The sequence below is a fragment of the Callorhinus ursinus genome, unplaced genomic scaffold (genome assembly GCF_003265705.2).
Source record: "Callorhinus ursinus isolate GAN/ISIS: 27379988/994484 unplaced genomic scaffold, GSC_fseal_2.0 scaffold13, whole genome shotgun sequence".
In the NCBI taxonomy this organism is placed as follows: domain Eukaryota; kingdom Metazoa; phylum Chordata; class Mammalia; order Carnivora; family Otariidae; genus Callorhinus; species Callorhinus ursinus.
In genome coordinates this window covers 6,156,719-6,184,434 of record NW_027397075.1, presented here as the reverse complement: position 1 = coordinate 6,184,434, position 27,716 = coordinate 6,156,719, and the positions used below count along the sequence as shown (strand labels likewise).

At 50.1% G+C, this 27,716-nt stretch overlaps 1 protein-coding gene across 5 annotated transcripts in view; it reads left to right on the top strand.

Annotated features, from left to right (window-relative positions):
* The window catches only part of SNX29 (sorting nexin 29), a 510,437-nt gene that overhangs the window by 59,247 nt on the left and 423,474 nt on the right, over positions 1-27,716 (top strand). For all 5 annotated transcript variants that reach the window (XR_012380443.1, XR_012380444.1, XM_025855499.2 and 2 more), the window contains 7 exons: positions 5,847-6,027; positions 8,917-8,987; positions 10,387-10,635; positions 12,051-12,426; positions 18,815-18,933; positions 25,122-25,197; positions 26,184-26,266. Coding sequence is in view for 3 of the 5 variants with exons in the window: in XM_025855499.2 (XP_025711284.1) it covers positions 5,847-6,027; positions 8,917-8,987; positions 10,387-10,635; positions 12,051-12,426; positions 18,815-18,933; positions 25,122-25,197; positions 26,184-26,266 (1,155 nt within the window). In the remaining 2 variants the exon portion in view is untranslated. The remainder of the gene's footprint in view (positions 1-5,846; positions 6,028-8,916; positions 8,988-10,386; positions 10,636-12,050; positions 12,427-18,814; positions 18,934-25,121; positions 25,198-26,183; positions 26,267-27,716) is intronic.

Genomic DNA, 27,716 nt, shown 5'->3' with positions numbered 1-27,716 from the left:
TTCTCTGCAACTGAAATTAACTCTGCTATTAAATCCCCTTTCAGCTAGTTCTTACACTCTTAACATTACCTCTTCCTTCTGTTCCTCTGGCTTCAGGGATGGGTTGGCTTTCTGACATTGGTAATCTTTGGGTGGCCTCACTGTGTCCTGTTGGGCTTTGTAGCTTGGCCAGAGTCTTTGTAACAGATGCCCTGCGTTCGGTTCCTTCAGTGCTCTCCTGGTGTGGTTTCTGTTCATGGCTGGGCAGGTGCTCACGTGGAGCATGCTTGGCATGTTGGAGGAGCGTTGAGGAGATCAGCGAGGCTGGAGCAGGGCGAGTGAGGTGGGGAGTGGCAGGGGTGTAAGGCCAGAGGTGGAGGAGGAACCAGGCCACCGATGGGCAGTGAGTGGCACTTTATCCTCCTTGGCTGCTTTTGTTTTCCTCATCTCCACCCACCTCCACCAAGATAATTGGCACCTGTTCTCTGGAATCAGCAGAGATGTTTTGTTTTTAGATTTAAATAGACTGGAGTCTTCAAAAGTCATACAGTATCTCAGATTATTGTGCATTTATTCATTCTTTAAAAATCTGCCAAGTTCTGGGGCACCTGGGTGGCTTATCTTTATTTAAAAAAAATCTACCGAGTTCGGATTATAAACTTTATTTTTATTTTTTAAAAATATTTTATTTATTTGAACAGAGAGATACAACGAGAGAGGGAACATAAGCAGGGGGAGAGGGAGAGGGAGAAGCAGACTCCCCGCAGAGCAGGGAGCCCGACTTGGGGCTCGATCCCGGACCCTGGGATCATGACCTGAGCTGAAGGCAGATGCTCAACTGACTGAGCCACCCAGGTGCCCCTGAATTATAAACTTTAAAATGGTGGATTTTATGTTAAGTGAAATTTACCACAATTAAAAAATTAAACCTGGAAGGGGCTAAGTTACCTTCACTTGGCAAGTTTAAGTTTTTTTCTAACTGAAAGGGAATTTAATAGCAGAGTTAATTTTAACTGCAGAGAAATAAAGGCAATCCTACCTCAAAAAAAAAAAATGCATCGATGTAAAATGGCATAACCACCATTGACAGGAGTTTGGTGGTTCCTCAGAAAGGTAAACCTAGAATTACTGTCTGATCCAGCAATTCCACTCCTAAATACAGACCAGAAGAATTGAAAGCAGGGACTCAAACACACTTGTATATGAATGTTCCTAGAAGCATTATTCACAAGAGCCAGATGATGGAAAAACCCAAATGTCTGTTGACAGATGAATGAACAAAATGTGGTATATACACACAGTAGGATATTATTCAGCCATAGAAAGAAATGAAGTACTGATAAATACTAGGGCGTGGATGATCCTTGAAAACATTCTGCTAAGTGAAAGTGGCCAGATAAAAAGGTCCCATATTGTACTATTCGACTTATATGAAGTATCTAGAATAGTCAAATTCACAGAGACAGAAAATGGAATAGAGACCCCTGGGGGCTGGGGAGGAGGGGAGAATGGGGGAGTTATCGTTTCCTGGGTATGGAGTTTCTGTTTGGGATGATGGAAAAGTTCTAGAAATGGGTGGTGGTGATGGTTGCTCAACATTGTGAATGTACTTAATGCTACTGAATTATGCACTGAAAAATGGTTAGAGTGGTAAATTTTATTATGTATATTTTACCACAAATTTTAGAAAGCAAAAAAAAAAAGTGTCAAGTTTACAGACTTTTTACAAGTCTTTATTAAACCACGCTTCCTGTCTTCTGGTTTCAGGAGGCAGTCCTGTGGCTGGTTGGGAGAGGGCCAGGTGACGAAGCTACAGCCCCTTCTTGGGAACTCTGCTTTGCTGATCCATTTGTGTCTTGTAGTCAGGCTCATCCAGATTTGGATGTGACTGGGATTTGGGGGGCACTTGTGCTCCCCTAAGTCTGAGGCTGGAATAAGGGAGCACTTGATGGCCTTTTGTTCCTGGACTCTTTGATAGCATGGATGGGTGATTCTGTTAGTGTTTTACTTAAAATCCATTCCCCGTTTCTTCTTTGGCTTAACAGAACCTTGATTTTGCTCAGGGCCGCGGGTTGTCCTCTAGGTAATAGATCATGAGTGATTAAGTCAATCTTGACATTTTATATCTCTGTTCCTCTTGGTTTTCTGGGCTTACCCTTGCCTGAAAAAAAGGGGTGATAGAGCTGGTTTTATCTTGTCCTCTTTCTTCTTGATTGTGGCTATGATACCCAGGGTGGTCGCAGTCCTCTGGAACCGGGGCAAGGGGGGTGGTGAAGGTCAAGCGGTTGGAAATTCTGCCCATAACAGTGCCTTTGAACCAGCTGTCTACCTCCAGACTAAGTCTGTGAGAAAAAGAAGCCTTTCTTTGTTTACAAGAAACAAAGTTTCTTGTTTTTATTTCTTTCTGAGGGATGCATTTGCCACTTGGATGCTCAGAGGCACTGCTCAGTGCCTGGAGTGTTTCCCCTCCTCCATAAATGTCAGATGACTAAGGAATGCACCCTATCACACTGCATCAGGCTTCTGGTCGCAGGTGACAGCAAGTCACTTAGACTTCAGCAAACAAAGGGCACTTACTAACTCAAGTAACTAAGAAAACTGGAGGGTGAACTGGGTTTAGGGGCTCCACATCCCCCACATTGGTCTCTATCTCTCAGCCCTGCTTCTGTCTGGGTGGGTGTCTTTCCCAGGTGGGTGTACTCCACAGGAAAGGGAGGAAAAGGGCCGAGTGGCTCCAGGTTTATGTGATTATCAGAGCTCCTACTTCTAGAACAGTAGATGGCAAACTTCCTCCTTAAGGGATCAGATAGTAAGTATTTTGGGCTCTGTGGGCCACAGATACCTGTAGCAACTTCCCAGTGATCACTCTATAGCAGGAAACCAGCCACAGGCGGTATGTGTACAAAGGGCATGACTCTTCCAATAAAACTTCACTTACAAAGACAAGTCGTGGGCCAAAGTTTGGCCCTTAGACCATTGTTTGCTGACTTCGGTTCTCGAGGGAGCCAAGGTCTCTCCTCTGGTGGTTTAGGTAGAAGTTGTGGGGGAACCCTGTGGTCCAGGGCTGGGACTAGGGTGAGACCAGCGAGGCCCTCACTGCAGCCACAGAATTTACAGGAGCACCAAAAAACTCAGCAATCGGGAGCCTAACATTTTCATGCAGTATTTTTAAAAAGTCAGATTAATACAGAAAAAAAATCATGATGCTCAAAATAATAAACAGGGTCAGGCGGGAAGGTGGGGTGAGGGAGGCCAATTGCGGCACACCCCCTGGCTCGGCTAGGTGATTGCCCAGTCCAGCTTACCTGTCCAGCCCTGCGGGAGGACAGGTTTGTGGTGCTGAAGGCAGCCTCACAGGGACCCAGATGAGAATGTCTCCTCAGGGTTTTTGTCCTCCAGAGTATCTAGGCATCTCTTATAGTCGAGTGAGGCCTGTTAGAAACTTTGCCAGAGGGCCTGTGGTGTTAGCTCCCCTCTGTTAACAAGTGCCCTCGGAGGTGGTTTGCATCAACAGCCCCTTCAAGGCTCTTGTACATGTGGGCAAATGGCGTTCAGGCATCTGGAGAACCAGAAGCCCTCACCCACTTCTGGAATGAGGCTCTGGTTTCATGCAGCAAGAGATCAGTGTATTGCCCCAAATTAAATTATGGACGCTGCAAGCGTTAAGTGGCAGCTGAGCTGCACTTGAGATAGACCACATTAATGCTGGCAGTGGAAGTGGACCCCTGCTGGGTAATTCTCACCCTTGCTGCGTCACTTTGGCAGGCTGGGGAAGGATTCTGTAGCACTAAGCAATTTGGGAAATTGAAAGGTGAAACACACATCAAGTGTTTCATGTGCGTTCAAGGTCAGAGGGAGGTCACAGCAGTTCTCCAGAAAGACCAGATGCAGGTGAGAGTCACCTGATTTGAGTCATGACAGAGATACAGATGGTTGTTTGGCGTGTTTTGAAACAAGTTATTGGCCTGCCGGCCCTGGATATCGCTTTCACCATTACCCCCGTCCTGGTTTGTGAGAAAAGCACTGAGTGAAAGAAAGGCCGTTACACATTTGTGTGGTCTGGGCTGATCTCCTGGGTTTGGGAAGGGGATTTGTGTGGCATTTAGGGATTGAGACAGAAGGGAGTCCTGAGTGAGCTGCTGTGTTGGTTTTTCCAGTCATTCCTGAGCTGTTTATTTAAACTGATCCCAGAGGCCGGCTTGATCCACAGATACGCGTATGTATGCATTTAGTTGCTGTTAACAGGAAGAGGAGAAGAGGAAACAACACAGTTGCTCTCGTTTGAGAAGGTTGTCATTAGGTAGATGGCGGTTGGTCATCATGGCCTGGCCATCGTGCTCGGGCTCTCCTTCCCTTTTCTTCAGTCACCCCAGGATCTCTGGGTGCTTCTGTACTTGGGGCTTATTTGAAGGGAGAGGAATCGGAAGTGTAGCATGACTGGGTGAGTCACCAGGGTCATTCTCTTGATTGATCTCTTCACCATCGTCCAGCCTGCTAGGCTGGAAGCTTCGTTAGGGATGAATCCTTATTGTCTACCTGGTAGCTCACAGCCTTGCCCAGTCCATGGCTTCCATTAAGAATGCAGTCCATGCTAAGTGAGCTGAACTGAATTATTCGAGTGAATTTGCTAACCCGGTGTCCAGTTTATGGAGATGTGTGTGTTTACATTCTTTAGAAGGAATCTTGAAAGATCCTGTCTCTCAGAGGCGTCTATGAGCCTTTTGAGCTCCTGGCTTAGAATCCCCATCTGGCAGCAAAGACTCAGCTGTGTCTCCCTTGGGATATTAAGCAGTTGTGAACATGATCCTCTTGAAGAGGGTAGAGCTGTCTGTCACCACACAAGGCTGCCTGAGTTAGTGCTTTGCAGTCAGGCAGCCCCGAGGTCCCATTCTGCCCTACAGCTTACTAACTGCATACCACTGGGTCAAGTTACCGGCTTGGCCAGGCCTCTGCCCTCGTCTTTGATGTGGAGATGGCCTTGGTGCTTACGAGGACTGAGGTCAGATGTCAAGTCTTGAGTGCAGTGGCGGGTACTTTGCTACTGCTTTGCACACAGTAGCAGCGCTTGCTGGTGTTGCTGGTTATTATTGGCAGCACGGAAGAGGTTTGATGAGCATACGTGAAGACAATGGATCACAAAATGAGGTATATACTAGAATGAAAATTATGAAAAAATCTCTGCGTGTGGATGAAAAAGGTAGGATGTGAGGAGATTCAATAACTACCTTGTGGATAAAAAAAACTTTTTAAGCTTTCACTTAAAGCCTTAAATCTGTTCCTATTCTCAGACATATGGAAATCCTTTCTAAGGAGCTAGAAATGAGGACAGTTATGGACAAGGAGGTTCAAAGCAGTATGTAGGGAAGATTGGCAATATATCACGTTCCCAGAGGTTAAATACGTTTCATTGGGAAGCCATCAAAAGTCATGTTTTCAAAGATCTTTATTTTTTTAAAAAATTTGAAAAAGATTTTATTTATTTGAGATAGAGCAAGAGCGAGAGAGCATGAGTGGGGGCTGGGGGTGGGGTGGGGGAGGGCAGAGGGAGAAGTAGACTCCCCCTGAGCAGGGCCTGACTCGGGGCTCCATCCCAGGACTCTGGGATCATGACCTGAGCTGAAGGCAGACGCTGAACTGACTGAGGCACCCAGGCGCCCCCACGTTTTCAAAGATCTTTAAACATTACAGCAAAATATTCATGATCTAGACAAGAAACAAACCCGGATGTGAAATTGTACTCTTCAGTGTCTTCCTTTTCTGTGCTAAGGAAGTAACTCTTACGATCCTGAAAAATGCCTAGGGACTATTACTCTAAAATGATGCGTGTCCCAGGCTGAGTGCCATCGTGCCCGTCCCTCTCTCTGCAGAGCCTGTGTTCTGGTTCTACGTGAAGGAGGTCCTCAGCAAGCACGAGCTGCCACGCTTCTACTCCCTGCGCCACATTGCCTCGGACGTGGGCCGCGGCCGGGCCTGGCTGCGCTGTGCCCTCAACGAACACTCCCTGGAGCGCTACCTGCACATGCTCCTGGCTGACCGCAGCAGGCTCAGGTACTGGGGATGGCCTTCTGGGGGAGGCGTAGCTGGCTGGCTAGAATCGCAGCATCTGACTGCCTGGGTTTGTGTCCCAGTCTCCTTGTTGAGGAGGCATGCGGGTTCCCCTTTTATAGTCCCCATGTATTCAGCTGTGCTTGGGGCACAGATGGTTAGAGAATAAACGAGAGAATGAATGCTTGTAAAGGGCTCAGTATGGCACCTGCATACAGCAGGTACTCCGTAAATGCTTATTATTTAGGTGTGGGATGTGGAGAGAGCTTTTGTCCCAGGGTACAGCCTGCTCTTCACTTGGTGAAATTTTAATTTGGGCTCCTTTCAGATCTAGAGTTTCTTTCTCAGTAGAAATTGGGTGTTTAGTGCTCAGTTTTGTGTTTGTGTTAGGTTCCTTACAACTCCTTCTATTTTTTTAAGGTTAATCAATCCCAAACTGACTGAAAGGAATAGAGAAGCTTTGTGCTGGGAAGGGAAGTCAATTGTTATTTAAAAAGAAAAAAAACTATTTTATGATGTTTCCCTTTTTTTTTCTTGATCGTAAACATACAGCTCACTCTATCAGTATAGGTCAGTTTATGCTGCTGTAACAAACAGCATAAAACCCTCGGTGGCTCGAGACAGCCACGTTTACTTCTTCCCCTGGACACGTGTCTATCATGGATGAGTCGGGGTTCCCCGTCTCAGGGTCCCGGGCTGACAAGAGGCTCCCATGATGGCTAAGGTAGGAAAAGGGGATGTGGTTGAACTGAGCACTGGCTTTTGAAGCTTCTGCCCAGAGAGATACTTCACTTCCACCCACATTTCATTGGCCAGCGAGTCACGTGGCCACAGCCTAGCTCAGCAAGGTGGGGGTGTGTGGCTGTCGCATAGCTCTGGGAGGAGGGCACTGCATATGCCTCAACCGTACTAATGTCAGCCACATTCCTTTCAGAAACATGTGACAGTGCTGTCATTGTCCTATACTCATGTTAACAATGACTCTGTTGGTGCCTATTACTTATGTCTGAGAACGGTAGACTAGGCATGTCACTTTGTGTCACCTGATGGTGCACAGGGACCGTGATCAGTCCTGTGCGGGTTCCTTGAGTAGCTTCCACATTAGCAGTGCCCAGCTCCTAAATAGCGAGGGTTCAATTTCAGTGAATTAATCTCATTTAATTCAGTAAGCTGGCATTTCATTTGTGCCCTGAAGCGTTCCCATGATTTTATATGCTGCCATGCATTCCCTGGCTTGTCTCCTCTTCTGTTTTTTGTGCTGCTCGTGGTCACCTGTCTACCAGCAACTTGTTAGGGGTTCTGGATTGTGCACGAAGGCTCAGACAAATACTCCTGAAGTTCTCCCATTGATCGTGCCTGTGGTGCCGAGTCCGGCTGTATGCTCAGACTATGGGTCTGAGATGGAAGGCGTGGGGGCCAGGACTACTGTGCTCACTGCACCCGTGTGCTGCTTAGGTCTGAGCCCCGAGGCTGTGGACGTCTGGGTGTACCCCCCAAGCATTAGACAGTTTTAGTTGAGGAGAACATACTCCTGTTTCTTACAGTGAATTTCCTTCTTTTTTTTTTTTTTTTTAAAGATTTTATTTATTTATTTGAATGGGGGGGCGGAGAGAGAGCACAAGCAGGGGAAGCTGCAGAGGGAGAGGGAGAAGCAGACTCCCCACTGAGCAGGGAGCCCGACGTGGGGCTCGATCCCAGGACCCTGGGATCATGACCTGAGCCGAAGGCAGATGCTTCACCGACGGAGCCACCCAGGTGCCCCTACAATGAATTTTCATGAAGCTCTTCCCAGCAGATCATTTGGAAGTAGTTCAGAGTTGTACAACTCCGTATCAAGGTCGAAGTGAATCCAGGTGTTAACGGTTCACAGTTGAACTTACCCGAATCACTAGCCACTTACTAACTAGATGTGGGCACACCAGATTCATTCACGTGCGTGGAAACTGGCTCCAACTTTTAAAGCGTCGCAGTCTGGGGAATTGGAGGTACAGTGGCAGTGCCAGCTCGAGCGTGTAGTTTGCGCTTAGGCCGACACTCTGCTGGGTAAGCTTATCGGATGGTGGGCGTTCCTTTGTTCCGTCGTTTGCATTAAGTCACTTCCGCAGCCAGGGTGTCCCATCTCCTGCTGCACTGCAGGTCCCTTACCACTGACTGTGCTTTAGCGATGTGAGCTTTGACTCCATTAATTGAGAGTTCTCCAGCCTGGTAGGGAAGTCAGGGGTTGAAGATACTTGCTTGCTACTGCTTAGCGGGCCTCGGGTACAGAGCTGGGGAGCTGGACTGGGGCACCAGCTCCAGGGCCCTGGCCGTACCATCATCGCCGGACAAGCTGGGACTAACCCTGTAGATCTTGTTGACCCCTTTCTTTCTACTGCCGCTGAGATTCGTGGGTCCCTTTTAGCTTCCCAGCCCTTTCCAGGGGTAACTTGGGCTTTTGGGTCTGCAGCCCAAGCAAGTATTATGTACAAAGGCTCTGGCTGATGGAGCCATGGAACTCTGTCATTTCCTTCTATAACTCTCTCTTTGGTAGCCCAGTCATGGCACGCAGGGGGCCAGCTCAGATTTCCTGCCTGCGTCTCAGAGACCTTGCTTGACTGTATGCCACCCCTCTCTTTGTCCCCTTCTCCTTTGCTGCTTCATAAATAACTGCGTTTACATCTCATGCCTATTTCAGTACCCTCAAGCTCAGGGGACCAATGAAGAAGTCGTAGGATATATACATTCAGTCCTTTGTTTATTAACCGGAAGCTTCGGCTGGGCAGAGACCTTGGGTAGCCACTCTGGGATGACCAGGCACAGATTTTCCAGGGAGCCATGTAAGAGAGTTATCTGGCCAATGGATGCAGAAAATCACTTGTTCAGAACTTCTTCCCTTTCTCTTTCAATTTGCAGCACTTTTTATGAAGACTGGTCTTTTGTGATGGATGAAGAAAGGTCTAGCATGCTTCCTACCATGGCAGCTGGTAAGCCTGGCCCAGGCCAGGAGTGATGGGTCCTTAAAGCTTGGTGAGCAGAGTCGGCTGCCTGGGAGGGAATTTATCACTCCAGGAGAGGCTGTGATTTTCCGTGTCCCTCCCCGACTTAATGAGTCACTTGTCACTGTCCTTCCTTTAGTAGCATTGGTCACCGAGTCCATTTATCTTGAATTGGATACCATGGCAGGGAAAGCATAGGGTTGGGAGTTTTGGCTGTGACTTTGCAAGACCTGGGGAGTTGGAAGCAGGAGACCTGGCTTTGAAACCTGGCTCTACCTTTTCCTGGCTGGTGACCTGGGGCAGGTCCTGTGAATTCTGTCACCCTTATTTCCGTCCTCTGCATGGTAGGGATCCTGAGAGCATGGGAATTGCTTTCATAGGGCTGTGAGAGAATCAAGTGTGGTTAAGAGTCATGTCCACGATTTGTCAGTGTGGAAGCCCCTGGATTGATGTCAGTTGGTGAATTGTTAGGTTGTTTATCGTTTGACTCTCACTCAAAGAGTGAGCCCAACAGAAGTGGGTAACTTGATTCTTTCTTTCAAATCCTCCCTTGCCTTTTTTTTTCCCTGAAGGTTTACACTAAGTCCCACATATTGAGAGTTACGTTCGTCTTGTCCATTGATGAGGAAAAGTCAGGCTTTGACTGTGATGTCCTGTGTAGGCCAAGGCAAGCTTTTGCCTGAAATAATAATAGTTATAATATTGATGCACATGTTTGATTGCTTACTGAACTGAGTGGTTTTGGTGGGTGATTGTTTTTAATACCCTGTGAAAGAGATACTCTCGTCCCCATTTTACAGGTAAGGAAACAGAAGCTCAGGTTGTACATGACTTGACCCAGGTCTCCTGGAAAGCGGCAGTGCTGGTATCCAACCCAGGCAGTTAGACTTACATCTTAACCTCCCTGGGGTTGACCTCTTATTTGTCTTTGACCGAGAGGGAGAGAATTGGGAAAGACTCATCTGCTATGATAACTGGTGTCTCCTGACCCCATTTTGTGGGAGGTTTTTATTTTATTTTATTTTATTTTATTTTATTTTATTTTATTTTATTTATTTTTTAAAGATTTATTTATTTATTTGACAGAGAGAGACACAGCGAGAGCAGGAACACAAGCAGGGGGAGTGGAAGAGGGAGAAGCAGGCTTCCCGTGGAGCAGGGAGCCCGATGCGGGGTTCGATCCCAGGACCCCGGGATCATGACCTGAGCCGAAGGCAGACGCTTAACTGACTGAGCCACCCAGGCGCCCCTTGTGGGAGGTTTTTAAATCAGTGCTTCAAATCAGGGCGTTCCCTCTTGTGTACTCTATCGTTTGCCCCTCAGTTACCGTGTTGGAGATGTGACTTCCCCATGGCAGACACTCCAGACTTTTCCCTTTTCTGGGCAGGTCTGAACTCCATCCTCTTTGCAATCAACATCGACAACAAGGATTTGAATGGGCAGAGTAAGTTTGTTCCTACCGTCTCAGACCTCTTAAAGGAGTCCACGCAGAATGTGACGTCCCTGCTGAAGGAATCCACGCAGGGAGTGAGCAGCCTTTTCAGGGAGATCACAGCATCATCCGCCGTCTCTATCCTCATCAAACCTGAGCAGGACACTGACCCCCTGCCCGTCGTGTCCAAGCATGTCAGCGCTGGTGAGCGAGAATGGGCATGGGAGTTTGAACAGTGGGGTTGGGTCAAAGGACAGCTGACCATGGCTGAGGGGGGACACACCTCGTGGTCCGAAAGTGCCAAGGGAAATCTCATGCACTTGTGTTTTCAGTTTGCACTTGTGGTTATTTTTCTCCCCCTTACTCACTCTGAGAGGGACTGAGAGCCTTGCTGAGATGTGAAGACGATAGGGTTGGAGCGCACTCAGCTCACTCACAGCACAATGACTGTGAGGGTATGTTGGTTACATGAAGCCAGATGAGCTTCATCTTCATTCATTTATTCCTTCATCCATTCATTCATGTATTCATTTACTGCATTCTGTGTGCTAGGCAGTGAACTACGAAGATCTCTAGCATTTAGCCTGCAGTCTCTTTTGGGTTGGGTAAGAATAGATATTTAATGACAAATTATACAAGTAAGTAATTATCCTTCTGATAAATGAGATGCAAGCCAAGCATGGGGTGCTATGAAGAATGTGCACTCTTGGGGGGAGTGACATTTAAGTGGAGGCCAAGGGGAAGGGAGGAGTTGTCAGCTTTGACTCCCTAGGCTGGGGAGGCCAAAAAAAGTTGATTTAGTTGAGATCCATTTTGTGAGAACTTTGTAATATGCCTTGAGCCTTCTGGAACATCCAGAATGTTGCTACAGCAAAAGTGGAAATTTTGGGATTAAGTACGTAGTGCTAGTATTCTCAAATCCTTTTAACAAGGCAGTAATCATGGTCATCTCTTTGGTATTATTAGTGACAGTGAAAATTCAGAGTGTTGTGGGGTCTTTGATATATGCTGGCTTTATCTGTCTTGTCCTCTCCTTCTCCAGTAGAGACCCCAGGCGAAGCACACAGGAAAGAGAACTGTTGAGGGCTTTGTGTAACAAAGATGCTGGAATTTGTATACCCAAGGAGTGTCCTTTTCACTGCTTTTGACACTGTCTCAGAGTTTGATAAACTGGTGAAGCATCACCCTGTCACAGCTTGGCTTGGATGGAATGGAATGTCTGGAATCAGCTCAAAGTGTCTCACACCCAAGTTTGACGATTAAGATGGGTGAACATACTGGTCACCAAGCAGCCTTGACTTTTGTTTCAGTTAGTCTTGACTGTGTAACAAACAGCTCCAAAATGTAGTGGCTTGAAACAGCCACGATTTATTGTTTTTTTTTTTTACCAGCCTCTGGGTTGGCAAGATGGCTCTGCTTATTTCATCCGGGCTCCCTCGTGGGGCTGCTATAGATAGATTTTTTTTATACCCCAAGGATTAAAAAAAAAAAATCTGAATTTATATTGTTTATTTTTCCGAAGAATAGTGGAGGATTTTCCACAATCTAGAGGTAAAATGGCTCAATCATGGCTTCATCTTGCCTGCCGCTTCTTCTAACACCGTATCTTCTTTTGCCAGATGCCAGATGTAAAAAGGAGCGGAAGAAGAAAAAGAAGGTGACCAACATTATCTCTTTTGATGATGAGGAAGAGGAGCAGAACTCTGGCGATGTTTTTAAAAAGATCCCCGGGGCAGGGGAGAGCTCAGAGGAGAACTCCGACCGCTCCTCCATCAATATCATGTCGGCCTTTGAAAGCCCCTTTGGGCCAAATTCCAACGGAAGTCAGAGCAGCAGCTCATGGAAAATTGATTCTCTGTCTTTGAATGGCGAATTTGGGTACCAGAAGCTCGATGTGAAAAGCATCGACGATGAAGACGTGGATGACAACGAGGATGATGTGTACGGGAACATGTCGGGAAGGAAGTGCCTGGGCCACTCGGGGTCGCCTGAGAAGTAAGTGTCACTTGAGCTTTTAACGAAGGGTGGTGCATTAACGGCTTCCTCTTTCTGCAGCATTGGGTGAAATCCGAGCGCACGGTTTCTGTGTGTGTAGTGCATCATTCCCTTTTCTGATCTTGGTCGAGGAGGAAGGAGCATGAGCTTACTGTCCTTCTGAGAATGAACAGAAGGGAAGGGAGTATATTTGAAGGTACTTATTATAAGATTGGTGTCAAGGTGTGTGCATTGAAATTCCTGCTTTATGTATGTGTTTTTGTTTTTGTTGGATATTCCTTATATTTCTGCCTTGTTCCTAGCACAGGAAGCTCCAGAGAGAGGCAGGGTTATTCTAGCAAAGAGTTGCCCACTAGCAGTTTCTGTGTTTATCTACTGGGGTGTGAACAGCAGGAATTCGCCTGTCTTGCTGCTTTAACGGTGGCAGTGCAGTAGATGCGTGTTTATGGAAGGGCCTTGATGCACGAGAAGGCTGAAAGCAGTAAAGCATAGTTAAGAGTGTGGATCTTGGAGTCAAGACAGCCTGGGTTCTTGCTTACTAGCTATGTGGCTTAGGTTGGACAAGTTTACCCCCCAGAACCTCACTGGAGACCTGGGAGAAAAACAGCACCTGCTTTTCAGAGTCATTGTTGAGTTAATGGGATTACTGTGCGTCAGCCTTTGGCAGCAAGAAAGAGCCCAGGTCAGCCGCTGCCCTTGCTGCTCTGTAAGAATTCCTGTGCTTGGTCTTATCAGAATGCCAGATGAACTGGCTATGTCTTCGCTTGGGCCTTGCAGTGCCTTGCAGTGCCTGGTGCCATCCGTCACGGCCGGCTTCAGGCCGGCTTCAAACCAGCCCAAGACCCCGCGGCGGGATGCGGGGTTCAGTGTCTCTGGCCCTAAGCTTCTCATGTCCCATGTGTTCTAATAGGAGTCTCCTTCTTTCTCATGAGACAATGCCTGTTTCTGATTTCTGCTGTCGTCCTCATTCACACGGGTACCTGTACTACCAGATGACCTTACTGATCTTCTGTGGCAGGCCAGGCCGGCGGGCTCCGCGTGTACCCGTCGCGATAGTAGGAGCTGCCCGGGAGGTTTTAGTGGGCATCGACCCGTCTTCATGGATGGAAGAACGGGTTCCTTAGAGAGCGGAGATTTGTCCAAGCACTGAGAAAAGCAGGGATCAGGGTAGGTTATGCTGTGCTTCCAGGCTTTTCCTATCAGATAGTCCGCATTTCTACATTATTAGGACCGTTGGTTAGTTGACAGATCAGCACGTCATGATTTGTTGATGTTGCCCCCCATGGTCAGTATTGAGCTTGATGGCTTTTGCTCTTGTTCTCATTTTTGCTTTTTTGTTATCAACCATTCTGAAATGAATACTTTCACACACAAGGCTTTTTTCTGCTCCTGACGTGTTGGTCAGGGTCACTTCCCTGAAGTGTTGCTTCCCTGAAGCGTTGCTCTGGCTCACGGGGTGAGTGTTTTCTACCTGCGACCCGCGTGTTGTGACCTGCTGTGTGAGTCGGGATCTCCACAGAAGCAGAACCAGCAGGGGGGGATCCCCCTCATCCATGGGTCCATGGTTATTGTTCCATGGTCTTAGTTACCCGTAGCCAACCATGGTCCTGAAGAGGATGCTCCTCCTCCTCATGGATCATCACAAGGTCGGTAGTAGCCTGGCCTACATCACTCACCCCACTTCATCTCATTGATGCTGGCAGGCTGGGACCGAGGACCTAGAGGGCGTCCCACAGGATCAGCCGAGGGGGTCCCCCAGGACCGGCTGAGGGGTCCCTGGCTGCATGCAGGTTAGAAAACCAATGTGAGCCAGCAGGAGGTAAAAGCAGAGTTGATTGGAGGCATAGAGGGGGTGCAGGTACAGAGTGTCTGGGAGACCCAGAAAGGGTCTCAGGGTTTTTACTGATGACAGTGGTCTGGTGTATGTCACCTCTCAGGCATCCAGCAACCAGTGAGAGCAAAGATGAGGACCCAGGTGTTATTTCTTGGAGCCACCCAAGCACCCCCTCTAAAAAGGAGATTTTTATGGAGTCCTTCAGTCTCCCTGTCTGATCATCACATAGGCAATTTGTCATCACAAGACGGGTGACTACAGTACAGTATATTTTATGATATACATTCATGTCACCTTTTATTGCAGATCATTGTAGTTTTTCTATTTTATTTATATTTTAAAGGTTTATTTTATTTTATTTATTTTGTTTGAGAGAGAGAAAGAGAATACAAGTGGGAGGGGCAGAGAGTCTTAAGCAGACTCCATGCTGAGTGGGGAACCTGATACGGGGCTCGATCCCACAACCCTGAGAGCGTGACTCCAGTCGAAACCAAGAGTTGGGCGTTTAACTGACTGCACCACCCCTCCTATTTTATTATTGTTGTTAATCTCTAAGGTGCCCAATTTATAAATTAAATGTTTTTATAGGTGTGTATGGTTAGGAAAAACACAGCATAAATATAAGGTGCAGTTTTGGGATTTTAGGAATCCACTGGGGGCCTTGGAACGTATCCTCTGTAGATAAAGGGCAGAACTACTGTCTGTCCATCCATATCTGTCTGTCTAGATTTATTTTAACGAACTGGCTCACGTGATTGTGGAACCTTGACAGGTTGGAATCTGTAAGGTAGACCAGCGCCTGGAGACCCAGGGAGGAGTTGCAGCTTGAGTCCAAAGGCCGGCTGCTGGCGGAGTTTCTTGTTCTTTGGGGGGCCTCCGTCTTTTCCTGTTAAGACCTTCAGCTGATTTGATAAGGCCCAGCCGAACCGGGGAGAGTGATCTCATCTATTCAAAGTCTAGTGACTGAAGTGTTCATCGCGTCCAAAAGTGAATAACGTTGGATCAGGTTATCTCGCCACCGTGGCCTGTAGCCGAGTTTCTGTGCATCTGTGCGTGAGCGCGTCTCTGAGTTGATTCCCTCTGTGTTTGGCCTCAGACACAGTCATTTCTTCCTACTGGACTGTGCCATTGAGGGAGGCCTGAGGGGGAGGCCAGCTTGTGAGCCAGGGTAGCCGCCTTGGGCATTGTGATGTGTAACACACAAAACAGTGCAGGGTGACCTCTTCAGGGGCCCGGGCCCTTCGAGGCCATTGGGCCTCCTGCGAATTATGGGCAGCCTCTCCCTGGCATAAGGGGGGGGTCTCGATCTAACGTTCTGCAGAGCATCTTGGGGAGGAGCAGAGGAATGATGACATGGCCTACTGAGTAATCCTTTCATTTTGATTCTAAGCTAATATTCACACGAAAGGTCTAGGAGCCTGGAGGGGCCAGAACCTGAGCAGTTGAACAGCACCGCCAGGTTTGTGAGGGACAGGTGGCCCGTCCAGGAGAAGCACACTGTGGATGTGACAGCCTCCGGCCATGGCAGGGTTCCAATTGTCTCTGAAATGCTCTGTTGGCAAAAAGTTGGGTTTACGTTTCTGTTTGCTGGCAATTAAACCACCTTTGATGACCGAGGAAAAATCTTGTCCCTCCTGCCTCAATATTTACCAGCGTTTGCTTTGCATTTTGTTTTTGTTTCTCTTAAGAGAGGATGATGTCTTTATTATAGAAAGGGGTTTTTCTGTCGCTTCCTGTGTGACCTCTGACACCAGTGGGGAAGGGACACCAGAAGGGAACATAATTCAAAAAGAATTACTAACATAGGGACAAACATTACACCTCACTAGCAATTAAACAAATGGAGAATGCCATCAGACACCGTATTTTGCCACAACTTAGAACTGGATAAAAGGCAAGCCCTGGGTTAGCACCCTGGGGGAGGGCTTGCTCTCAGCGTGTCCTGTTGTGTGGTATCTTCCGGGCACACAGGCGGCGCCAACTGTGGGGTGGATGACGGGGCCGGGCTGGTGCGCAGGGGTGTCCTCACAGATCTCACAGATGGCCGGGAGTGCTGACAGCCCTCGGGGAAGACAGTTTGACACAACTGACAGGAGCCTTAGAAACGTTTATCCCGCTTGATTCAGCAGTTCCACTGCTGGGAATGTGCCCTGAGGACAGAGTCTCCACGGACCGTGGCTGCGTCTAGATACCAAAGTCCGCCTTTCTAGAAGCAGAACTCTGGAGCTGACCTCCCTTAATAGCCGACTGCTCTGGAGCTTACACTTTAACATCCTAACGTTTCAGGTCTCAAACATCTTTTTTTTTTTAATTAAGTTTTTAATTTTAATTCCAGTACAGGTAACAGTGTTTTACCAGTTTCGGGTGTACGCTATAGAAATTCAGCAGTTCCATCCATGACCCGGTAGGATCTTGAACATCTTCACTGACATTTAAGAGTATCTCAGTAGTCAGGATGAACTTAGGAATGAATATTGAGTGAAAAAAGCAAACTAAATCCTGCATTGAGTTTCATTACGACCTCCTAAAGAAAAGTATGTGTAGGAAGAAAGAAGGGCTAAGGCAAGAGTGTCTAAGTCAGTTTTGTTTTTGGTAGTGTGGCTTTTGGTGTATTTCCCGCCCCCCTCCTCTTTTTGGCATTTTCTAGGTTTTAAAATAAGCGTCTCTTTTTTCTAATGAAAAGCAAAACCTGTTATTATTAAGCCAACTGTGGAACCCTGCTCGGGATTGGTCTCTGTCTTAGGAATCACGTCAGTGTAAATCGTTTTGGGGGTGGTGGCCCTTGGGCACTTTTGCTTGGGTTCTAAAACCTCAGCTGATGGGGTCTGGCTTCACCTGCGCTCTGCGTTTCTGGGAAGTGGCAAAATTTCCCCTTAGAATAAACAGTGGAAAATCCCACCCGCCTGGAGCTGGTGCAGTGGCCCAGGAAAGGACAGGTGGTTTTGTTGCCTTCTGAGCGGCGGCCCTGAGTGCCTCGAGGTGTCCGGGAGTCCCCCTGGTCACCAGCTGCTGGATCTGAGCCCCAGGAGGGCGGCTCGCTACTGACTCTAGAGGCATAGCCGAGTTCACCCCAGAACCTGGCCCCAGTGTGGTTGTGCTGCCCCACCCCAGGCTCCTGAGGGGCTCACTGTGGGTGTGACCTGCAGGATTAAATGATGGATTCTGCAAAATGCTGTTAGGATTATTTCCCGTTTCTAGCTCAGAGCCAAATATCTGACCAAAAGCTAGAGAGGGCTGAAAGGAAAATCTCCAAGTGGCCTCTTGAAAGGCCTGACAAAGTAGCCTATGGGCGAGATCCACCCCCAAGCTAAGAAGGGTCGTTACTTTTTTGAAAGGGCTGTTAACTACAACTACAAAGAAGAATACTTATGGCCACAAAGCCTACACTGTTTCCTGTCTGGTCCTTTACAAAAAAATTGTGTTGATCCCTGCTCTGAACCAAAAGAAAAACTACATGCGTCATGCCACACGATGGGCAGCATTCAGAAAGCCCATCATAATTGGATTTGGAAGACATGGCCTCAGACCCTGAAGCCTCCGTTCCGTCCAGGATGCTGAACTTGGACAAGTCACATCCTCCTGGACTTTTTGTCTACCTTTCCCCCCCTCTTCCTTTCCTCCTCCTCCCCCCGTCCTTCCTCTGTTAAGTAGGTAGGGCTGTGATCTGTTTTGGACTTCTTGACACCTGAGTTACAGAGTGATTTTATAAACTTTAACGTCCCCTGCAACTTCAGCCTAGTATTTATTAATATTTCCACTGTCCAGCGGCAAATGCTGCAGTGGGCAAAACCTTCCCAAATACACTGAACTGAACGAGCGGGTGCGACAAAGATGGTTCAGGTTGCTTTTGTAGTTTGTGGATGAGGTGTCGCCGTAACAGGTCATGTGAGCCCGGTTAATGGTTCAGCTGACCCCCTTTCTTGGAAGGGATCCAGACACGGTTTTGGTCTGATTCTGCTCTTTTACTAATGAGGGTTTGAGAACCAGCGAGGCGATGGGACACTAGCCCCAGGTCGCGTGGCTGACAGCATTTCAGATCCTGGGACCCTGGGCTTCGTCCTGCTTCAGGGCTTGGCACATGCTGCATCCTCCTTGTCCGTCCCCCTCCTCACTGCACTCACCCTGAGCTCTCACCTCTCACCTCCCTTCTTCACGGATGCTTTCCGTGGCCTTGCTGACCAGCTCTGCCACTCTGAGTTGCTGTCTTACATCTCCCTGCGGGGTTGTGTGATTCACGTCCTGGTCCCCCAGCCCACTGTGAGCTCCTTGAGGGCAGCATGAACACCGTTTGGCTCTTTGGCCAGCACAGAATATATGTGAGCCCGGAGCCTGGCCTGTAGTAGGTGCTCAGTGAGCCCTGGCGGGAGGAATGAAGGCATGAGGTCTGATCTGGACCGCATGGTCCTGCTCCCCGCCTGGGCCTCCTATCTTCAGCCCCTTCACGGTCTGGCTGGCTCCCAAGAGGGAACTTGAGGGAGGCCCGGCAGATGCTTGTGGTGGTCTGAGCCCTCGGACGCTCTTCGGTCTGTCACGCAGCTGTCCTCTCTCACTTAGGCCGCTGGATGGGAACACCCGCCTGTCCCAGATGCACAGCTGGGCCCCTCTGCAGGTGCTACATGGCGACACCGACGTCCTCTTTCCAGTCAGTGGAGTGGCCTCCTACAGCCCTGCAGGTGGGTGCTTCCTGATTCCTCCCTCCCTCCGTTCACGTGCTGGGTTCCCTCTGCTGGTGGGAGGGAGCCAAGAGGCACGGGGCTCAGGGCAGGAGACTGGAAGGGACTGAGGGTCTGGCTTGTCTTCTTGCTGACCCCGAGTGTTTGAGGTGCTCCCACCCGAGCGAGGGTTGGGCCAAACCAGCTGACAAGTCACGAAGGAGCCCCTATACCAGTTTGTTTTCCTTACTAGTGATTTTTTGGGACCTGGGCACATACAAGCTGACCATAAGTGGTGACCATTAATTTTGCGTCTTAGGGAGAAACGTTACAGAACTCATACCTCTAAAGGCCCCCGCACCCTTTGCAGCCAAGTGCTGAGGGCTCAGAGAGTGGCTTGCTCAGAACCTGCCTGTGGGGTGGTGAGCGTTTCTGACTCCTTCCATTTGGTTGAGTGTGCTCTCGTGTTACTGTTTTCTTGAGCTAGAGCAAGTCACAGGGGGTGGTGGGAGAGGGGGGAGGGGACGTGGATGAGCCGGGTGTGCCCAGAGGGCGGTGGGTGGCTGTCACCCCAGTCCCCCCCAACCCAGCCCCTACACAGGCACCTTCTCCCCCTCCCAGGACTAGGTTTAAGAAACCATAACGGTTTCTGGACTACTCAGGAAGCTGTTGACAGTCTGAACCGGATGACAGACTGTTTTTTTGGTCACAGGGGCGGACAGAAACCCGCTCAAAGGAGCTGGAGCTCAGGGGCAGGTGGGCGGCCGACTGGCAGCCGTCTCGAGTAGGGGTCAGATGGCCCGGCCCCAGGAGCCTCAGGAGCTGAGCAGGCCGGGTCACCTGTCCGAGCGGCAGTGTTCCTGGCGGAGACTGGGGCTCCTGAGCGTGTGTGGCGAAATGACTCAGTCCTCCGGGCCCGTCTCCTCTCTGGAAGGTGCGGCTGATGGTGGTAGTGGCAGCCCTCGGAGTGAGCCCAGGCCTGGAAGGTGGCTAATCCGGACGAACGCATCCTCTCTGGACCACAGCTTGTGAGGAAGGGCTGGCCGCTGTTACCCCACCTTCCTCTCAGACTTGTGGTGAAGGCTCCCCAAGGTGCCAGGCAGCGGCTCAGGCCCCGTGAAGCCTGCTCTCAGCACCGCGGCAGTGGCGGGGCCCTGCTGTGGGGTGTCCGGGGACTGGGAGCCGCTGGTCGGAACGGAGGGCGCTCCTGGGTCTCCCCGATTCTGTGCCCCACACTTCCTTATGGGGTCTGCCCCGTCTCCTCTTTTCCTTTGAGAGGCTTTGCTCTCTCTCGCCACCTTGCCCCATCCCTGTCTGGCCTCAGCTGCGCGGCCTCCCATACCGGCCGGCACTTCTTCCTGGGTCTCCACTGAAGTCCCGGGCCGGGCTGGTCTGTGAGCCAGGCCAGCACCGGCAGCTGCGTTCCCTCAGGTGACCATGCGGGGCCCTGGCGGCCAGTGCGGGGCGGGGTGGGGGGGGGGGGGGGGTTGTTTAACTTGCCATGGCCCATTCAGGGGCAGTGCACGCACACGTGGACAGGGTGCCTGAGAAGGGGGGGGCTTGGAGAGAGCAGGCGGTCCTGGCCTCCCCGGGACCACATGACTTCCACCTGGTGACCTTGTCTCCCTCCCCACCGAGGGGGCCAGAGGTCGCTGGGCTGTCAGGTGCCTGCACTTGGCACTCTGTTTTGTTTCCAGTAGCTCCTTCCTTTCTTAGCTGGGCTCCTCTCAGCCGTCAGACCCTGGAGGCCAAGGGCCGGCTGCTCCTGGGGTGCTGCTCTCTGCCATTTGTTGGGTCTGGTCTTACAGAACTCAGCGCTCTTCCTCCCTCTGTGGGCTTTCCTTCATTGTCTTCAGGGAGAGTAGCTTCTGGCCGGCCTCCAGCATCCTCGCGGGAGGGCGTCCTCCTGGCAGCTTTCCCGCGGTCCCACCTCTGCCTCTCAGCCTTCCAGACCCAGAGGCTTCATCTTGTCGCTCTCGTGGGACCCCGAGCTCCAGCTGATCTTGATTATCCTCATCAGAGATGCTGTGTGTGAGCCGGTCTGCCAACTTTTTAATGTACTATAGTAACAAAGCTGCCAGGAGTCCTGGAAGCTTGCGACAGCCTCAGGGGCAAAGTCGCTGTGGGTAGGAGTTGCACAGGAAGATGAATTATGCTCAGGCTGCAGAAGATACTGGAATCAGAACTGAGGGAGTCGGCTACCTGATTGGAATGCCAGGTTGCTTCGAGTCCCTCCTGGCCTGATCCCCATTTCCTTGGGAGGCCTTTCCCTGGGAAGCTGTGGGCGCACACTGTTACCTGTCTCTCTCAGACTGCTTTTCTTTTGCTCATCTCTGACTGGTGTCCCTTCCGATCGATACCCTCCCACTTGATCAAGGTTAACAAATTATTCCCTCTCATTCTAGCCAGGGAGCCATTTTGGTCTTTAATGACAGCTTTGCACACAGAGGGCTCTACCCTTAGGAGACCTCCCCCATCATCTTTGAAAGTGTTGGTGCCTCTAGCGTCCCTGCCCTGGGGGGCATTTAGCAGAAGAGGGAGGGAGGCACTTGGTGGAGAAGGATGAATGTTTTTGGTAGCTAAAGGGGGGGGGGGGGGGAGAAAGTGGCAGAGAAGGGGACTCTCAACATAGAGGTACTGTCCTTCTGATTCTTGGATGAGGTGGATTGGAGGCCCAGCTTTGGAGCTGCATTTCTGGGGTTAGAGGCTCAGAGAAGGAAGATACTGGCCAGGGTCACACGAGACCCAGGTGGAGGATTAGCTACAGTCACTCCTCTGGGCATGTCTATTACCTGCAAACAGCAAAGCATGTTTACTGACATCTCTTTGAAGTTGCAAGGGAGAGAGAAGCCCGAAAGTTTCTTTGCACTGCGATACTCAGTGGAGGCAAACAAAACACCCACTTCTACCCATTGCACACGTGAAGACGTTATTGCTTCTCTTCTCACCGAGGGTCCTGGCTTTAGTGTTGGGTTTGAGCAAATTCAGAGTCAGTTTCTGAGGGCTTGTTTGTTCATTTGGAGCCTTGGGTCCTCGCACTTTCATTTCCTCATCAGGCTTAATGTTCTTCCACTTCTTGTCCTACCGTTGGGTCTTTGGGGTTGCCCGTTGAGGTTGCGGAGGCTGTGTTGTAGCACCGCTCCCATCTGAGATGGTTGATCTGGGAGCGTGGCTCCCAGAGGGTAATGTTACTGTTCGGAATGTCAGGATACTGTGATGCCCACCCAGCCTGCGTGGTGTGTGGACTCCACCCCACTCATGTGGGTCGTGTGCCACTCAGGGCTCATGGATTTCTTTACACAACCAGTGGGTGGTCGTGCTCTGTGCCAGACCGTGCTAGGCTCTGGGAGGATCCAGAGGTAAACACTCTCCCCGCCCCGCCTGGAGTTTTGCAGGCAAAGAGGGGATGAGGGACAGCAACATCTCTCCCTGCTTCTACCCCTGCCCCCACCCTGACCATTCTTCTTACAGCAACTGGAGTGATTTCTTAGAACATAAATCAAATTGCATCATTCCCTTGCTCCAAACCTTCCCAGCTCCCTGAGGATAAAATCCAGAATCCTCACTGTGGCCCCCCAGACCCAAGCTCAGTGCGCAGCCTGATCTCCTCCCATTTTTCTGTAGCTCGACGCCCCTAGCCACACCAGCCTGTGTCCACTTCCAGTCTCTCTCCTCCTGCCCTCTGTGTGCATCCTTCAGGAGGCAGCCCAAGTGGTGCTGTCTCATAAAGGGCTTGCTCCTGTGCCCCTTACCCCCGGCAGGCCAGGCCTCACGTTCACACTGCCAGAAACCTCCTGTGTCCCCAGTGCCCTGACCTCAGCTTGTAATCTGGTAATTCCTGTCCCCCTGCTAGTCTTTGAGGTCTGTGAGGGCAGGCCCGTGTCTTCTTGGTTCCAGTGTGACCGTGACCCTGGCCAGAGCCAGCCCACGGTGGGGGTGGTGGGGCTCAAGAGTCATTTGCTGAGCGGGTAAGCGGTGGGTGGACCGAGTGAGCGGTGGGTGGACTGAGTGCATGGGGATGGGCCATGCTGAAGGGAGTGGCCACCTGGCAGTTGGAAAAATGCTATCCGGTTGGGGACACGGTATAGACACAGGGGTAGGGCAGGGAGTCCAAGGACCCGTAGAGGGAGAGGCACGTAGCTCAGATCAGCTGTATGAGAGGCGATGAAGTGGGTAAGGACTCCGCTCTGCCTCTGGGCACAGTGAGGTTCAGACCCTCACACGTTAGCTTGCGATCTTGGACGGATCACTGAAATCCTCCAGGGCTGTTTCCACATCTGGTAAAATTAAGGTAATAGTAGTGTGCACCTCAGAGGGCACCTCGAGGGTGAGCGACTTAGCCCGTGTGAGTGCTCGCTCTGCGGCCCCAGCGCGTCAGGCCCACTGCGGTGTCCTGGCTCGCGGGGGCGTGTTATGGTGGGATATCACTGGGGCCGAGTAGGCCTGGGATCTGGAATGCTGGTGGGTGACCATGGCCTTTCCTCCAGCTGTGGATTTCTGCTGTGCATGTTGGAGTCCCTGTTTTCGCTTCAGGGAGAGGAATCCAACAGCCATGAGTTGGATTAACAAGGGTGAGACAACTGTGGGGAACCCCTGCAGGAGACCCCTAGAAGGTATGGAGCCTCACCACTAGGGTGGCAGTGGACATGACTGTGGATAAGGAGTGGCTGATAACGAATTGGAACCGGCTGGTCTGGAGGACCCCGTGACGGGAGGGAGGCGGTGGTCCTGTGGACAGGGTGACAGAAGGGAGTGCTTTGCTCGGTTGTGATCAGGTGGTGGGCCCTGCAGGGTATCCCAGTGGGAGCTTTCAGGCAGGCAGCGAGCTCCGTGGAGGAGGATGCAGGGTTGAGGTCCCAGCCAGAGGTGGGGCCAGGACCTTGTTGGGTTTGCCGGGGGGGACAGAGGCCTCTGAGCCGCGATGCAAGAGATAGCTTCACAAAGGAATCAGAGAAAAGACGATGGGGTGGTGTGTGTGTGCGAGTGTGTGCGTGTGCGAGTGCGTGTGCGAGTGTGTGTGATGATGGGGCTGTGGTAGGCGGGCTGGGTTGTGGAGCGAGTTGCGCTTAGCACGCAGTGACTGTTCCCACTGAAGCATGTGTGTTAAAACGTGAGTTCAGTCATGTGGTTGGTGTTAATAAAGTGTCGTAGGGCAGGCCCTGGTGTTACCCCTTCATAGTTGAGGAAGCCAAGTCACAAAGAGGCTAGGCAACTTCGCGCCGAATTAATAATGGAGGCAGAGCCTGCACCTGTAAACTAACCACAACACTCGGGAGGGAGGCAGGGGACGCCGAGGGGGAAGACACTTGCTGTTTCCCTTTCGAACTTCTTAAAAAAAAAAAATCGAGTGAAATAGCTTGATGAGGACAGCAGTATCAAGAAAACAGTGAAAAAAAGAGAAAATTCTCTTTAGGCTTCCCTGAGTACAGCCCCTTAAAGAGCTGGGGAATCTCAAGCAGGAGAAAACTCAGGCGAAAACAGGAGGGATGGCAGGGAGGCGGCCGCGGAGCTGAGGGCCCGGAGATGTATCCCCCACCTGGGCCTGGTTCTGCAGTCGGCCTTGAGAAGCCAGGAGTGTCTCCAAAGGGCGCGTGTTACCCTGGCTGATAACAGGCCGTCATGGCACTGTCCAGCCCAAGGGCGTTTGCACTCTTTTCTGGAGAGACCTGAATGGCAGTTAATACATTTATGAAAATCCTTAGTGCCTCTAGAGATTATCTGTGGCCTCCCTTCTTCTGAATGCCTTTCCCACACACAACCCGCGCGGGGAGGCGGCTTTCTAGAAAGTGGCAGGGCACTTGGTTTTGATGCAGACAGGCGTTATTGGTGATGAGACTGTGCTGCCCCCTTGTGTCTGTCATAAGCCGCTACAGGGAGAGGGGTTTTGTCTATCAGAAAGCTGATTATTATTCCCTGATCCTGAGGCTGGCTCTGAATATGGACTTCATGCACAATTCCAGGTGGCTCAAGGTCAAAAAGGTTAAGTGGGAGGATGGGGCCTCCTATCAGTGACTGATGCCAAATCTGAGATGATGGCCAAAAAAACGAAACGAGTAGCAGATTAAAATCTATTGTGCAGGTGAGGAAACATTTGTAAGCCGACTGATTGAGCAGATGAGCCCGTGTCTGCGCTGTGTCCTTGCCTCATGGAGAACATGAAATGAGAACAGACAGCTGACTTTCTTTCTGTGACTGCTCTCTATACACAGATGCCCCCCTTGGAAGCCTGGAGAACGGGACAGGACTGGAGGACCACGTTCTCCCAGAGCCCGGCCCCCGGTACAGGTTAGTATTCTGGAGCCAAACTGCCTTTGGGATTGAGTTGTCCTGGTCACAACTGTGCATTTTATTCTCTTTTAAAGATAGGGGTGCACCTGCCGGGATTCAAGGTCAAGGCCTTATTTCACATTTATGTTCAGGTTTGGCTTACATCATAGAATGTGAAGTTGCCAAGGGCATCAGAATGTGAGAGACGGTATTTAGCAAACTTCAGTTGCATACCACCTTTACTTTTACGGTTTGGGGGCCATACCTGGGTGCTCCTCTCCCATTATGCTTGATTTTAGCATTTGATCACAATAATGCAGACTTGAATATTATATAATATCTGAACCACTTAGCTCTCACATATTTGAGAAGTGCTTAGTCTAGCATATGGTCGTAAGTGCCATATCAGTTTTCTGCTTTTCAAATAAAAGTCTCTCAAAGGGAAACTTGAGTTGCTCAAAGTCACTGGATGTTGGGTGGTGGAGCTCAGATAGACACTGAAGTCTCCCCAGTGCCACCAGGATCCTCGTTACTCTTCCAGGTGTTTTTCTTTCTTCGTGCGAGTAGGGTTAGACCCCATCTGCATTTTCAGCCTTAGGTCCAGGGTGGGAGTCACTGATGACCCCGAAGCATGCTTGATGTTACGCATAGGGCCCTGCTCTCTGACACTGACCGCGCCTCTGGGTTCCTGCACAGTTTATACACTGTCAGGGAGGACTGGGGTCACCAGGTCCCTCCAGGATGCACAGTCCTTTTTTTTGCTGTTTATTTTAGACAAATACTGAGTATTGGTTTTGGGGGACACACATAGACTTCGGCAAGAAGGCAAATTTGCAAATAGGGAATCTGCACATGACGAGGGTTGCCTGTGATTTCAAAGGGCTGCCTCCTGGGCTTCTAGGAGGTGCACCTGAGTACACTTAGCACCTGCTTGGTTTTTGAATAGTGAGGTTGTGTATTTTGAGTGGCCGACTGTAACTTCCTTCTGTCTGCCTTTCTCCCAGTGTGGAAGCCAGTCCTCCTGGCCAGGGAAGCCCTCTGAGCAGCCTGTTACCTTCTGCCTCCGTGCCAGAGTCGATGACAATGAGTAAGTACTTTCTGAATGTCCTCCCCGGATACTAGTGACCCTCGGGCCTGCACATCAGTGGAGTGTCTTTGCACTTGGTCCTGTGTGACCGCGGGCTTCACGGAATGCGGGGTAAAGTCAGGTGTGTGTGTGCCCTGGCATGGAATTGAAGTGTGGTGTGTGCTTCCAAGCTTCCTGAGCTGCACTTAATGCGTGATGCTTGGGGGTGTGCATGCTGTAAAGGACATGCTTCAGAGATGGAGCAGCACTGAGCGAGAGAGAAACTTCTGTTGATCCAGGTTTGGGGGTTTGCCTCCTGGAAGGCTGTCAGCTACAGAGGAACTGTGCTAGTTGGATTTCCTTTGTAGCTCTGGAGGGATCATTTTTGTGAGGAAGGAAGAGTGTGTCTCTCAAAGAATAATGAAGGTTGCTAAAGATCAGGTTCAAACACTTTCTAACCTTATTACTGAGAAAAAGTATTAGAGATGTAACAAGATTAGGTTCATGTGGCTTTATATGATAGAGAGTAAACCAACTGTAGCTTAAGGAGACAGAAGTTCGTCTCTCTTTCCAGAGGTAGACAGGCTGGGGCTGGTGTGTGGCTCCATGTTTATCTGAGACTGGGACTCCGTCCATCTTGCCTCGTGGTCCAAAATGGCTGTTTTAGCTCCAGCCATCCCATTCTCATCCCAGGTAGCAAGAAGGAGGAAGGAGCAAAGGAGAGACTTCCTCCATTTCCATAAGTAGGATTCAGGGCCTGAACTTGCATAGGGAAGGAAATTACAACTTTTTTCTCTAGCCTCTTCCTGAAATTTACATTTCCTTCGATTATGAAAGTAGCAGCAAACCGTAGAAACCATAGCAGTGTTAGCAAAATGGGTGACTTTGTCCCTGATGGAAGTCACAGGCGCCTGAAATGAACAACATCTCAGAATGTTGTTTGTGCTGGAAAATAGTTTTCAATGTAGTAATAGCTTTCAATGTAATAATAAGGAATTCTACGTATTCCGATGTCACTTTTTTCACATTTTGAGAGTTCTTTTTCAACATGATCCGTTTCCTTTGTAGTCTTGTGTGTTTTATGTATTTTAAACTATTTTTCTGAGAAGAGGCCCCTGGGCTTCACCGGACTGCAGAGTGGGTCTGTGGTACAGAACAGGTGACCCCCTCCCCCAGTCATGAGGCCCCGTCCTAGAAGATGCACACGGTATCCCATCGGCGTGGCCAGCATCAGTCCCATGGCCTCCACTGGCTGCTAGGGAGCCGAGCCCCCCCAAGAGCGGAGTTTGGGAGCCAACTGGCATTCTTTGAGTCGGGAATGAAGAAGGAAGTGAGCAGACTCTGTAGGGTGGGCACAATGGGAACGACCAGTCTGTCTCCGTGTAGTGGAAGCTTGCGGTTCATCACGGCACTCTTCAGGCTGGAGTTCAGCCGAGCAGATATCTATGCGTCTATACACATGGGGCACACG